Here is a 15,836-nt window from a genome sequence, read left to right on the forward strand (position 1 = left end):
CCATGTAGCGGGGGGCGGTCACTGCACGCCTGAGCCGGAAGTCTCTCCTCTCGCTGCTGGTTGGCGGAGAGGCGAAAGTCGCAGTGTGATTGGTCCAGGTGGAAGAGCTGAGGCCGCTGATTGGCTGGCGGGGAGGAGCGGCTGGCTGGTTTAGGCCGCGGCTGGAGCCCGGGACTGACAGACGGGAGAATGGGGGAGAGAAGAGTGCGGAGTGTGGGGGGTTCCCAGCTGTTACTATTGCTGCTAATACTGCTGCTAGGAGGGCGCTGCATGGGGGAGGGAGGTGAGTGCAGCGTGACGTCATCCCACACCACTGACATCTCCAGATACTGACTGACATCATACACTGACTGTACTGACACTAACTGACCGCGATATCACCATACACTGACTGTACTGACACTGATATTCTCTCCTGACACTGATATCATCATACACTCACACTGATATTCTCTCCTGACAGTGCACTGATATCATACACTGACACTGATATTCTCTCCTGACACTGATATCATCATACACTGACTGTGCTGACACTGATATTCTTTCCTGACACTGACAGCCCCAGCACTTGTGTACACCATGCATTCGCAGCCCTGGCACTGGTATCACTATGTACTGACAGCCTGGTGTCACCATGCAACCCTGGTGGCCACATGCACTGGCACTGTCATCGCTATGCCCTGGTGTCACCTTGCACGGGCAGCCCTGGCGTCACCTTGCACGGGCAGCCCTGGCGTCACCTTGCACGGGCAGCCCTGGCGTCACCATGCACAGGCAGCCCTGGCATCACCATGCACGAGCAGCCCTGGCGTCACCATGCACGGGCAGCCCTGGCGTCACCATGCAGGGGCAGCCCTGGCGTCACCATGCAGGGGCAGCCCTGGCGTCACCATGCAGGGGCAGCCCTGGCGTCACCATGCAGGGGCAGCCCTGGCGTCACCATGCAGGGGCAGCCCTGGCGTCACCATGCAGGGGCAGCCCTGGCACGGGCATCACTATGCACTGGCGTCACCATGGCCGGACAGCCCTGGTGTCACCATGCACTAACAGCCCTGAAACTGGCATTACCAAACACTGATATCACCAGACACTGACTGACAACCCTGACACGGATATCACCTGACACTGACAGGCTTGACACGGATATCACCCGACACTGACAGGCTTGGCACGGATATCACCCAGTACTGACTGACAGCTCTAACACTGATATGCGCTCTTGACACTGAATGAGAGCTCTGCTACTGATATCCTTTCCTGCCACAACACGAACACCTCAGCACCAATGCCACTAACAACACCTCTGAAAACACACACGCACACACACATTTTATTTCCCTCTCTCATGATCTCTGCAGGGTCTTGACCCATTTTGCTCTTCTCTTTCAGATAATCAGAATGATCAGGATACAAGGGAAATCCCGGTAAGGATTTGACTGTTAATGTTTCTCTGGTTCTTATTGCTACTTCAGGGGTGCTGACATGGGAGCAGGCATGCCAATCATCTGTGTAGGGATCATTATAGCAGCAGGTGCCTAGTGTGAGTGGCAATAAAGGGGGCACATGCTTGAAGTGTAGAGCATCGATCGCAAGCAGAGCACATGAGAGACTCTCCTCTCCAGGCTCCACTGGCGAGATCTAACATCTTCTAGCATCTCCATTCCCATGCCTACATCGCCCTTTTTCATTACGTGACCAGAGAGGGTGCTCCGATCTTGGAGACAGGGACACCTGTAGAAGGTAGCTTGTTGGTGGAGCCTGGAGAAGTGCACTCCACTTGTGCTACTCTGCATGGGAGCGGGTCACATCTGGCTACCTTTACTGGGGGAGCCTCTGACTACACATGCTGAGGGGGCTACCTATATGGGAAGGACCATGTGGCTACCTATACTGAGGGAGCTACCTATACTGAGGGAAGGGTACGTCTAGCCACCTATACCCCCTGGCTTCTCAATACCCTTTGTCTACCTATACTAGGGAGCACTTCGGGCTACCTGTGTCTTTCTAATACTAGAGGGTACATCTGGCTACCTATACTGGGGAGGGGCGTGCTATCGGTGGCTGTGTGGCCAGTGATGTGTCCCTGTGTGAATGGTGGCTGTGTGGCCAGTGACACGTCCCTGTGTGAATGGTGGCTGTGTGGCCAGTTACGTGTCCCTGTATGAATGGTGGCTGTGTGGCCAGTGACGTATCCCTGTATGACTGGTGGCTGTGTGACCAGTGACGTGTCACTGTATGACTGGTGGCTGTGTGGCCAATGACTTGTCCATGTATGAATGGTGGCTGTGTGGCCAGTGACGTGTCCCTGTATGAATGGTGGCTGTGTGGCCAGTGACGTGTCACTGTATGACTGGTGGCTGTGCGGCCAATGACTTGTCCATGTATGAATGGTGGCTGTGTGACCAGTGACGTGTCCCTGTATGACTGGTGGCTGTGTGGCCAGTGACGTGTCCCTGTATGACTGGTGGCTGTGTGGCCAATGACTTGTCCATGTATGAATGGTGGCTGTGTGGCCAGTGACGTGTCCCTGTATGAATGGTGCCTGTGTGGCCAGTGACGTGTCACTGTATGACTGGTGGCTGTGCGGCCAATGACTTGTCCATGTATGAATGGTGGCTGTGTGGCCAGTGACGTGTCCCTGTATGACTGGTGGCTGTGTGGCCAGTGACGTGTCCCTGTATGAATGGTGGCTGTGCGGCCAGTGACGTGTCCCTGTGTGAATGGTGGCTGTGCGGCCAGTGACGTGTCCCTGTGTGAATGGTGGCTGTGTGACCAGTGACGTGTCCCTGTGTGAATGGTGGCTGTGTGACCAGTGACGTGTCCCTGTGTGAATGGTGGCTGTGTGGCCAGTTACGTGTCCCTGTATGACTGGTGGCTGTGTGACCAGTGACGTGTCACTGTATGACTGGTGGCTGTGTGGCCAATGACTTGTCCATGTATGAATGGTGGCTGTGTGGCCAGTGACGTGTCCCTGTATGAATGGTGGCTGTGTGGCCAGTGACGTGTCACTGTATGACTGGTGGCTGTGCGGCCAATGACTTGTCCATGTATGAATGGTGGCTGTGTGACCAGTGACGTGTCCCTGTATGACTGGTGGCTGTGTGGCCAGTGACGTGTCCCTGTATGACTGGTGGCTGTGTGGCCAATGACTTGTCCATGTATGAATGGTGGCTGTGTGGCCAGTGACGTGTCCCTGTATGAATGGTGCCTGTGTGGCCAGTGACGTGTCACTGTATGACTGGTGGCTGTGCGGCCAATGACTTGTCCATGTATGAATGGTGGCTGTGTGGCCAGTGACGTGTCCCTGTATGACTGGTGGCTGTGTGGCCAGTGACGTGTCCCTGTATGAATGGTGGCTGTGCGGCCAGTGACGTGTCCCTGTATGAATGGTGGCTGTGCGGCCAGTGACGTGTCCCTGTGTGAATGGTGGCTGTGTGACCAGTGACGTGTCCCTGTGTGAATGGTGGCTGTGTGACCAGTGACGTGTCCCTGTGTGAATGGTGGCTGTGTGACCAGTGACGTGTCCCTGTGTGAATGGCGGCTGTGCGGCCAGTGACGTGTCCCTGTGTGAATGGCGGCTCTGTGTGGCCAGTGACGTGTCCCTGTGTGAATTGTGGCTGTGTGACCAGTGACGTGTCCCTGTGTGAATGGCGGCTCTGTGTGGCCAGTGACGTGTCCCTGTATGATTGGTGGCTGTGTGGCCAGTGATGTGTCCCTGTGTGAATGGCGGCTCTGTGTGGCCAGTGACGTGTCCCTGTATGAATAGTGGCTGTGTGGCCAGTGATGTGTCCCTGTGTGAATGGCGGCTCTGTGTGGCCAGTGACGTGTCCCTGTGTGAATTGTGGCTGTGTGACCAGTGACGTGTCCCTGTGTGAATGGCGGCTCTGTGTGGCCAGTGACGTGTCCCTGTATGAATGGTGGCTGTGTGGCCAGTGATGTGTCCCTGTGTGAATGGCGGCTCTGTGTGGCCAGTGACGTGTCCCTGTATGACTGGTGGCTGTGTGGCCAGTGACGTGTCACTGTATGAATGGTGGCTGTGTGGCCAGTGACGTGTTCCTGTATGAATGGTGGCTGTGTGGCCAGTGACGTGTCCCTGTATGAATGGTGGCTGTGTGGCCAGTGACGTGTCCCTGTATGAATGGTGGCTGTGTGACCAGTGACGTGTCCCTGTGTGAATGGCGGCTCTGTGTGGCCAGTGACGTGTCCCTGTATGAATGGTGGCTGTGTGGCCAGTGACGTGTCCTATAACAGTGACAGCTGAGGTGAAAAATTAAAAAAGAGGAAGTAGTTGTGTATACATTTCCTGGCTCACGCAGTATCACAATTTCCACGCTTTGTAAGGTTATATAATCTCATTAGAGTCAGTGTAACAATGGAGGTGTTGTTGGGCGTCTCAGTTTTTCCATAAGGGATTACAGAGAGGGTTAATGTTCTTTATGAAGGCGGGTTTCCAATTTTTTGGCCTCTGAATGTCCTCACTTTGTTTCTCGTTAAAGCGGACCTGAACACAGAACTTCCTCTCTGCCATAAAAGATAAGCATTAGCATAATAACCTTTAAAGAAAAACATTTTGTTACAGCTGATACAAATCCTGCAGTAAATCTGCAGTGTCTACTTCCTGCTTTCATGGAAGCAGACATAATGTTAACATCCTGTAGTTACAAATTATCTGTTCTGCTGAGGCAGTCAGGTGACTCAGCTGAAGAATTAAATTACAACTTGTGCTTAGTCACAGTTGAGGGGGAATTAGATGGGCTAAACTCTCTAAATACATACAGGGTGCATTTCTCTCTGGTTTCCTTCTGTCCTGGGCAAGAGTTCAGGTCCATTTAATAGTGCAGATTTGGGCCATGTAATGTTAAGGAGCCCGGAGGGGTGTCTGTTTATTACATGATGGGGTTGTCAGGGAATAATGCTGGTAGATGGTCTGTGACGGAATGGGGAATTTTACACCATGGGGATTAGGTGAATGAGGGGTATATATGACATTTGATACTTTGTGTGCAATTCATCAAGCGTGTTACTTATGTTTACTCATCAGAACAATTGTTGTTGACTTAATCCATGCTTGTATACTCACATGGGATGTCTCTCCTCTACCCAGCAAGTCTCAGTACCTGGAGCAGAAGAGGAGGTGTCAGAGTACCCCACGGGGGCAAGGCGAGAGTACTCCGCGGGGGTGGAGCCGAAGGAGGATGAGGAGCTCATAGCTGAATCTGAGGAGCAGGAGCATGAGAAGTCGGAGTGGTGGACTGAGAGTACGGACAGTATAGAGATTGATGGGGATGCGGGGGTGGACTTCCGAACGCTGGAATCTGGAGACCCAGATCTAGTGCCATCCCATGAGGAGCCAATATCAGAAGCCACACAGACTGTCACCTTCCTGGAGGATTCTGGCACTGAGGATGGGGAATCTGTAGAGAAGAGTATGGATAGTACAGAGGTGGAGATGATGGGTGAGGACACCAAACAGCCCCAGAAAGCAGGTAATGGCGTGTCTGTATCTCTCAGTATAGAATCTCTGTACTCCGTAAACCAATGAGAGCAGCTTACATGCCGACAACAGTGGTCTGATTGATTTGTGGACAGGAGGTGAAGTGGGCGGAACTCCAAATTAAAGGGAACCTGAAGTGAGAGGAAAACGGATGCTGCCATCTTCATTCTCTAATAAACAATGCCAGTTGCCTGACTTCTGTGCTGAAGCCCTGCCTCTAATATTATAAGTCACTGACCCAGACTGAGCATGCAGATCAGATGCTGTGACCCTGGTGCGACTCCACCGGCTGCATGCTTGTCCCAGGTGCGACTCCACCGGCTGCATGCTTGTCCCAGGTGCGACTCCACCGGCTGCATGCTTGTCCCAGGTGTGACTTTTATCTTGTGTATGTACCTTTAAGCCTAACGACAGTAGCCACAAGCTGATGCCCAAAGGTAGACTCAGACGGAAAGATCAGCTGGACAGCCAGGCAATCGGCATAGGCGTGGCAACGCTTAGGGCTCTTTCACACTACAGGCAGCGGTAAAAAGGCTAAAACGCTACGTTTTGGCTGCAGGCATTTTCAAGGCGTTTTAACGCCAATACATCACTATCAATTGTAATAAGAAACGCTGCGGTAGGCCCAGAAAAAGCGCCTGGGAACGTTGAAACGCAACGCTCCAAAACGCGGCGTTAGATGTGAAAGGTAAAATGAAAGTCTATGGACTTTCATTTTACCTTGGAAAACGCCCACTTTGGCCGTGGCGTTAAAACGCCGAAAAAGCCCTCTAGTGTGAAAGGGCCCTTAGGAGAACTCGTGGAGAAGCATGTGATCAGTTTGATCAGCTGATAGATTAGTAAGGTTCTGATTTGCTGTTATGACTTCATGGTTTAGCACATGATCATCACCAGCAGATCAGAGCCTTTCAGAAAATTGTCAATTTCTTGAAATATAGACCCAAGCGCTATGTCAGTGTGCGCAGCGTTGTCAGTGTGCGCATCGTTGTCAGTGTGCGCAGCACTTTTTCACTGCGTGTCAGTGTGTGCAGCGTTGTCAGTGTGCGCAGCACTTTTTCACTGCGTGTCAGTGTGTGCAGCGCTCTCAGTGTGCGCGGCGCTGTGTCACTGCGTGTCGGTGTGCGCGGCGCTGTGTCAATGTGTGTGGCGCTGTCGGTGTGCGCTGCTGTGTCAGTGTGTACGGCGCTGTGTCAGGTGGGCACTGGAGATGATTGTTTGCTCGGCCTTGTTATGTAGTGCCGCAGGCTTTCTGCTTACTAAGTTCTGAGAATCTGCCGCTCTGTGAACGGTTGGATAATCATTATCTTGTCTCAGAATCCACAGAGCACGGCCGAGGTTTCTCTGACCTGAGCTGTTACAGATCGCAATCACTTAGAGCTTTTGCTGGCGTTTTGTAAAGCGGTTATTGGCAGGTTTTCTAGCGATTTTATTTCAGTTCTAGCGATTGTGATGAGTGATTTTTAAGTTTTCAAGTGCTGCAAGGGATTTCGGGTAAGCTGACGTTTTCTGGATTGCACAAGAACTGCAAAATTGCTTTGAACTCGCTCTGTATATCGGTTGAAAAGGGATTTTGCGGCGAACTTTTGGCTATCGCTAGCAAAATGTTGCAGGCACCGCGCTTGGGATTTGACTGAAACACAATCTCTCCAGTGGGCTCACCTCCAACTACTTTCATTGGCATAGTGGTTTTTGGAATCGCCTGCAATACCAAAGTACTGTTGAAAACGCTTTACTGGGGCTCGTCCAGGCCTGGGCATTCTTAACCCCCCCCCCCCCCCCCCCCCCCCCATCCATCCTCTCTTCCTCCTGTAAAGTTGCAAGCAGGCAGTGGGGGATTTGAAACGCATATCGCTCACCGATGTCCCGCGTTGTCTCCGTAACAGGATGTCACGTGACGTGACATCAGGACGTGCCAGTGTATTACACACTGGCTGCCAGCCTGTAATATGCTGGTGCGTTCTGACATCACATGACGTCCTGTTGCTACGGAGACACGGCGCGGGACATCGGTGAGTTTCAAATCCCCTGCAGCCGGTTCACAATTTTACAGGGAGGGAGGAGGGGAAAGAGTGTTATCAGTTCGCCCGCGGGCCGTACTAGCGCTGGGCTAGACCTCAGGCCTGGAATCCACTAGTAGCGCTTTTCTGAGCACTTGTAATTTGTAAACCTCTTGCTATGCAATGCTATGGGGGATTTAAAAAATAAATAAATCACATCCCTCAAGTGGAATCGCATCCCTAGCATTATATTAACAAGAGCTTCCAAATCACTGCCACTTCGGTCTAGGCCCCTAAAGCTGTATTGTGTTTTTCTATTCTAACACTTGCTTAGTGCTGGAGTTTTATCAGCTGGCGCACTCATGTGAAAGCAGCATCTGTCACACCTGGCCGCCTGCTGTGACCACAGGTGCGGAGAAGTCATCATTTCCCCGCACTCTCATTGGCCCACGACACTCTTTCTTATAACCAGTGCTGAAGCTGAGATTAGAAAGCAAAACTTGTTTCCCAAGACTTGTGATGTTCACAGGCAGATGTGCTGGTGTAGGAGCTGCACAGGATGATGCACAGAAGTGCTGTACTGGAGGGTGTATGTGATCACACACTGTCCTCAGCCTTCTCCTGGGATCTAAACCCTTGTGTGGCCAACAAAACGCACACACTCACTCACTCACTCACTCGCTACATATTCCCCCCCACACACACATTGCGGAGTAGTAGTGTGACGTTTTTTCTGCTCCAGCGCTTCGTCAGATCCCTTCTGTTCTTCCTGGCTGCATACCTCCTTCTCCCGGTCACGTGACATGCATGGTGAGGCAGAGGTAAGCAGCATAGAGCGTGTAGCTGTTAGCAAGAACAGAACAGACCTGCATATTAAACTCACTGGCGAACGGAGGGGGCTATTCCGGGTGTCTGGAACACCCCCCCCCCCTGCACTGAGCTGTGTATTCAGCCAGGGAAGCCCGCATAATATAAACAGCCTCATTTTCCCTCCCTTCTTACTTCTGGTGCCTCCCTCCAGCTAATAGAATGAGAGGCAGCCGAGCTTCCCCCACAAGAAGATGCAGCCTGCAGTGAGAGAATGTTGATTCTGGAGTCCCGGACTCTCCACAGCACAGAAGTGTCAGACATGATGCAATTAGAGGGCAGGCAAGCTGGTAAATATGCACAGCATGATGCAGAGCTTGCCTGGACTCAGGGTCCGCAGGCAAACATCTGTCTGGTCTCTCCTCATTGTTATAATGACTGCATGTGTGGATAAGGTGTTAAACAAGTTGAAAAGTTTTTGACAGTCCCTAGACTCCAGGAGGGCTTCTTTCTGACTTGTGTGGGAGATTGGCAGGGACAGGAGTCCGATTACAGGCAAGTAACCTGTCTGATGTGGGACTGCAATACAGATAAGTTCTCTGCTCCATCTCAGGCTATTCTCAATTTCTCCACTCCTCTCTCTGGGCTAGTGCAACACCAAAATGACAATAGCAATCGCTAGCAATTTGTGAGTGTGATTTTGTGAAGCGATTTTCAGAGCGAATTTTGAATGAATCGCTCAAAAGCATGCTACATGCAGTATACGTGCGATTTTGAAAAAGTCACAACGCTGCTGTGAGAACACTGTTAAAGGGTAACATTAGCCAAGCGCTTTTCAAATCACTGTTGATTTGAAAACCGCTCAGAAGCCCTCTTGGTGTGCACCAGTCTCCTTCATTCACCTTTGTTTCCCTCTTCCCCTAGTGCTGGCTGTCTGTGTCTTCTTGTCATACAGGAAAGCTCTTCCGCAGATGCATATATCCCTGCATCATATGGGTATCGCTTGCGCTATGTGACACTATGTGGCATATTCCACTGAATTGTCCAAACTAAGTCTATCTCCCGTTCCTCTCTCGGGCAGTTGTTCCGGCGCTGTACCCCGTTCCGTGCTTCCAAAGATAGGCACCTCTGTAATACGCCAGCGCACTTTTGTGGGCAGTATGGAGCCACCTGTATTCGGAAGCACTCGAGGACATAAGTGCTTCTGGACCTTTCAGGAATCCCCCCCCCCCTTAAAAATCCTGCGTTTGCCCCTGAAACTGATCCACATTGCTACTCTAGAAAAAAGGGGGGGGGGGGGCAGTTTTTTCTCCTGGCATTCCGTGCAACCCCCCCTCCCCCCATATAATTATGATTTTTACTTGGTGATTGACTGCATGTTGCGCAGTTGACATGACACAGTCAGGAAGTGATGCAAGGGGTGACAGAGCTGAGGGGAGTTATTTCATGTCAGTAACTGAGGTTTTCAGTGGTTGGTCATTTATTTCCTTTTCAAGGTTTGCTGGAAACGTGTTTCTAATGTGTTTTTATTTTGTTCTATGGTTATATTAAAATAAATAAACTTATTTAATTGCTAAGCCATAATAATGTCCATGTTTATCTCTGACAATCACAGAATGGTGTTGGGGCACACAGGATATACTGCAGTGAGGGGGAGTTATCAGTCTGTCTACATGCAGATTTACCCGCCTCTGACACGGGAGTCCTGGGTTTGAATCTCAATTCTTCCTGTTCAGTAACCCAGCACCTGTTCAGTAGGAGACCTTGGGCAAGACTCCCTTACACTGCTACTCCCTATAGAGCACGTCTTAGTGGCTGCAGCTCAAGCATTTAAAGAGAATTTGTATTGAATAAATGTTATATAAATAAACATATCAGCCTGTTCGGGGACATCTTCTAGCCCCCTCTGTGACATTTTCACCACTCTCTGCCGCAATATTGGTGATAAAATAACTGTTTTATAAACCGTAAAGATGGCCACTGAAACAGGAAGTATACTGAAAAGAAACAGGATGTTAATTAGGCCTCGTATAGCAACTACTTAGCTATTGACTAGCAGGTGACTATATCTACTAGATGTAATAAACGCAGATAGATGGTTATGGATAATTTTATACAGTGCAGAAAATCCAGGCTCCATATCTGTTAAGCCACTTCCAGAAGTAAATGTTATATGGTCACGCTGTTTATAACCTGCCATTGCTTTTCAGATACAATGTTATATTTAGGTACCTGTTGATATCTTTGACGCTGTCATGAAAACCTGACATGATTAAACAGAATATTAAAAAAAACAAAAAAACATGATGTATACTGTCTTATGTTTGCAGGGCAAGTTTTTTATTATTACACAGTGAATGCAGCCTTTAGAAGTTATGTGCAAGTTTAGAAAAAGTTTTACCTTCTGCCTCTGCAGCTCTGTGCCACTGAAGCGTGATAAGTATCCTCAGACTCCTTTATAAACAAAGCTGTTTCTTCTGAGCCAGGAGTCTGGGCTCTGCACTTGTGTCTGGGTAACAAATTGTCAGCATGTGACGGGCAGCTCCCTCCTACCACAGCCTTAGGGTACATACACACATCAGACTAAAATGAAAGATCACAGACCAATCTTACCACCCTTCATGTAGTATGAGAGCCATACTCTACACAGTCTTTTCTATGGAGCTGAACTCAACATCAGAAAAAAATCTTTGCAAGATGCTGCACACACAGATGCTGTACAGACACAAAAGATCAGTATCTGCAAAAGATCTGTTCCTGCCAAAAATCCATTTCTGCAAATTGCAATGATAGTCTATGAGATCTGCAGATCATCATACATACATGATTTAACTGACATTCATCTGCAGATCAAGCAATCTGAAAATCCATCCTGGTGGATCTGATCTGCAGATGAATGTCAGTTAAATCATGTGTGTATGATGATCTGCAGATCTCATAGACTATCATTGCAATTTGCAGGAATGGATTTTTGGCAGGAACAGATCTTTTGCAGATACTGATCTTTTGTGTCTGTACAGCATCTGTGTGTGCAGCATCTTGCAAAGATTTCTATCTGATGTGGAGTTCAGCTCCATAGAAAAGACTGTGTAGAGTATGGCTCTCATACTACATGAAGGGTGGTAAGATTGGTCTGTGATCTTTCATTTTAGTCTGATGTGTGTATGTACCCTTACAGACACACTGAGACTGAGAGCAGGGACCTGTCTGTAAGTGAGAAATCAACAAAGCACAAAGGAGTGAGCCTGGAGGGGGGCATGCAAGGGGAGTACATAACTTGTCCCCATTACAACAGAGGCAGCCCATTCCTTCCTGGGTCGACAAAGCTTGACAAAGAAAAGAAGATTAGATATATTACAGAGACAGGGCAAATAGAAAATGCTGCAGTAATCCAGAGCACATTAGAACAGGTATAGGAACTTGTAGGATGGGAGAAATAAGGCTTTAAAGTCCAGCAGGAAAAGCACAATATAAATGTTATTTGTCTTGTCTGGCATATTACAAATGAGGTCTCTCTCCTCTGCCTCAGTTCTTGCTGCCATCGGAGGGACGGCGGACGGAGAACCCTGCCAATTCCCCTTCCTGTTCATGGAGAAGGAGTACAGCGAGTGCACGGCGGACGGGCGAGAGGACGGCAGGCTCTGGTGCGCCACCACCTACGACTACAAGAGCGACCTCAAGTGGGGATTTTGTGAAAGTGAGTGTTGGGGTAAAATCCACTACAGGGGGTCCTCTACTTACAGACAGGTACCGTTGCGGGAGATTGTATAAGTTAAGTTGTGTTATATGTGGTGAAACGTGGATAAATGATTTACTTTCAGACCATATATTTAGACCTTCATTGAACATATAGGATAAACTATGTATTTTTTTTTTTTTTGGGTTGTATTTAACATGCTTTTAAAGTGTTTTAAACTACTTATAGCAGTTTATACAATACTGTAACATATAACAACAAAAATATGTAATAAAAAACAGTATTGTATAATTTGTACATGAAGACAACGTAGTTTGTATGTCTGAAACGTTGGCATTTGAGTGGTTTGTAAGTAGGGGAACTGTCTGTATTTTGGGATGGGGCTGCTCAGTGTGGCGTACGGCCGGATGAGTGCAGCTCTCTGCCTATGTGTGTGTTGGATGGGGTGTCTGTCTATAGTAATAGTAACGTGTGTGTATTATCCCTGCAGCGGAGGAGCAGGCCAGCGGGAGGCGCCAGATGCAGGAAGCAGATGACCTCTACCTGCAGGGAATGAAGATCCTGAACGGCAGCACAAAGAGATCCCAGAGGAAAGAGTATGTAGTGTCCTGTACCTCCCCTATAGCCTGTGTATTCCCCCTACCCCCCATAGTCTGTGTATCCAACCCACTATAGCCTGTACCTCCCCTTATAGCATGTGCATCCCCTCTGTTAGCCTGTGTACCCCCCCCCACTATAGCCTGTGCATCCCCTCCGATAGCCTGTGTACCCCCCACCACTATAACCTGTACCTCCCCCTATAGCCTGTGTACCCCCCCCCCCCCCACTATAGCCTGTGTATCCTCTTGTAGCCTGTGTACCCCCCCCCCCCCCCCCACTATAGCCTGTACCTCCCCCTATAGCCTGTGTACCCCCCCCCCACCACCACTATAACCTGTACCCCCCCCCCCCCCCCCCAACTATAGCCTGTGTATCCTCCTGTAGCCTGTGGATCCCCCTGTAAAAGATGGTCAATCTTGCGCTGCAGACAATTGTCCGCCAACAGGTGACACACTCTAGCAGCTCCTCCAAGCTGGGTTGCACAGCTGACTAGAGTGTAAAACAAAACAGAAGAAGGGAGGAGCGCTCTGTAGTGTGTTAACCTTTAATATAGCTCCATCTCCCCCCAATCAGCGCACTACTGGGCAGACGCAACCGCGTTGCCCAGACAACGGCAACAGACGCACCGGGAAGGGCACCAGGAAGATGCTGCAACGTCACCTAGGAACGGAGTAGACCTCACAAGGTGCCGTCACGTCCGTTTGATTTCAGGGAGTCCCAGCCGTTCCATAGTACAATGCTCACAGAGCGCGCACAGCACTTTACATGGTGAAAATCGCCCCACCAGGGGCTGAGATATCTCCCTGCGCGGCATAGCCCGAGCTCAGCTCGGGCTTACCGCCAGGGAGGTTAAAGGTTAACACACTATGGAGCGCTCCTCCCTTCTTCTGTTTTGGATCCCCCTGTAGCCTGTGTACCCCTCACGATAGCCTGTGTATCCCCCTGTAGCCTGTGTACCCCCCCACCACCACCACTATAGCCTGTACCTCCCCTTATAGCCTGTGTATCCCCTGTATTATTTTTTGTGGTTAACTTACCAGTGCTGGAACCTACATAGCAACCATACTTTTCTCAATTCAATTCATCTTTTTCTTTAGTGTCCCCCGTATAGCCTGCACTCCCTCTTTGCTTGAAATTATTTTCAGTTTAGATTTGAGCGAGCGAACATAGCTCTGTGTGTTTAAGGGGGGGGGGGGGGGGGGGGATTCGTTTTTTTTGTTTGTTTTGTTTTTATTTTTTATAACAAGCTGATCATATTGAATGTTACCAAAACCTAAATAATTTCCTAGATTAAAGCACACCTGACATGAGAGGGTCGATGGAGGCTGACCTTTTCATTTTAAAGAATACAGATTGCCTGGCTGTCCTGCTGATCCTCTGCTTCTAGTACTTTTAGCCATAGACCCTGAACAAGCATGCAGATCAGATGGTCTATCTGAAGTCTGACTGGATTAGCTGCATGCTTGTTTCAGGTGTGTGATTCAGACACTACTGCCAAGCAACTAGCATTGTTTAAAATGAAGTAAATATGGCAGCCTTCATGTTCCTCTCACTTCAGGCTCCCTTTAAGATATCACTCAGTCTTTGCTAGCATTGCTTTCAATCTATTCCATCGGTTTTCCTGGCAGCTGATGGGGAGAAAGCCTGTGAGACCTTCTGCTAACCCCTCTCCTCTCCCCGCAGGGCCTTCCAGTACTTCCTCAAAGCATCAGACATGAACCACGTGAAAGCCATGGAGAAGGTGGCCTACGCCTTGCTGTTTGGGGACCCCCTGAGGCAGGATATCCCCGCTGCCAAAGATCTCTTAGAGAAGCTGGCGGAGCAGGGCTCTCCCAGAGGGCAAACCGTAAGGAAATCATCCTGAGTAATGACGCACGAGCGCACACACTCATACATATTTACACACACTCATACATATGTACACACACTCATACATATGTACACACACTCCTACATATGTGTACACACACTCATACATATGTACACACACTCATACATATGTGTAAACACACTCATACATATGTGTACACACACTCATACATATGTGTACACACACTCATACATATGTGTACACACACTCATACATATGTACACACACTCATACATATGTACACACACTCATACATATGTACACACACTCATACATATGTGTACACACACTCATACATATGTGTACACACACTCATACATATGTGTACACACACTCATACATATGTGTACACACACTCGTACGTATGTGTACACACACACTCGTACGTATGTGTACACACACTCATACATATGTACACACACTCATACATATGTACACACACTCATACATATGTACACACACTCATACATATGTGTACACACACTCATACATATGTGTACACACACTCATACATATGTGTACACACACTCATACATATGTGTACACACACTCATACATATGTGTACACACACTCATACATATGTACACACACTCATACATATGTACACACACTCATACATATGTACACACACTCATACATATGTACACACACTCATACATATATGTACACACACTCATACATATGTGTACACACACTCATACATATGTGTACACACACACTCGTACGTATGTGTACACACGCTCATACATATGTGTACACACACACTCTGTACACACACTCTGTACACACACACACACATGCACACAAACACACGTGCACACAAACACACGTGCACACAAACACACGTGCACACACACACACGTGCACACACACGTGCACACAAACACACGTGCACACACACACACACACGTGCACACACACACACACACACACACACACACACACACACACACACACACACACACACACACACACACTCACACACACTGTCTACACACACACACACACACACACACACACACACACACACACACACACACACACACACACACACACACTGTGTACACAATGTGTACACACACACACACACTGTGTACACACACACACACACACACGCGCGCACACTGTATACACACACACTGTACACGCACACTGTACACACTGTAAACACACACTGTACAGGGAGTGCAGAATTATTAGGCAAGTTGTATTTTTGAGAAATAATTTTATTATTGAACAACAACCATGCTCTCAATGAACCCCAAAAACTCATTAATATCAAAGCTGAATATTTTTGAAAGTAGTTTTTAGTTTGTTTTTAGTTTTAGCTATTTTAGGGGGATATCTGTGTGTGCAGGTGACTATTA

At 48.8% G+C, this 15,836-nt stretch overlaps 1 protein-coding gene across 1 annotated transcript in view; it reads left to right on the top strand.

Moving 5' to 3' along the window:
- The first annotated feature begins 117 nt into the window (after positions 1 to 117).
- Positions 118 to 15,836, top strand: part of SEL1L (SEL1L adaptor subunit of SYVN1 ubiquitin ligase) — a 61,027-nt gene continuing 45,308 nt past the window's right edge. The window contains exons 1-6 of the mRNA XM_068254436.1: positions 118 to 283; positions 1,393 to 1,427; positions 5,108 to 5,489; positions 11,831 to 11,998; positions 12,489 to 12,594; positions 14,282 to 14,444. Of these exons, the coding sequence (XP_068110537.1) occupies positions 190 to 283; positions 1,393 to 1,427; positions 5,108 to 5,489; positions 11,831 to 11,998; positions 12,489 to 12,594; positions 14,282 to 14,444 (948 nt within the window). The 5' untranslated portion in view covers positions 118 to 189. The remainder of the gene's footprint in view (positions 284 to 1,392; positions 1,428 to 5,107; positions 5,490 to 11,830; positions 11,999 to 12,488; positions 12,595 to 14,281; positions 14,445 to 15,836) is intronic.

This window comes from Hyperolius riggenbachi, chromosome 9 (assembly GCF_040937935.1).
Source record: "Hyperolius riggenbachi isolate aHypRig1 chromosome 9, aHypRig1.pri, whole genome shotgun sequence".
Taxonomy (NCBI): Eukaryota; Metazoa; Chordata; class Amphibia; order Anura; family Hyperoliidae; genus Hyperolius; species Hyperolius riggenbachi.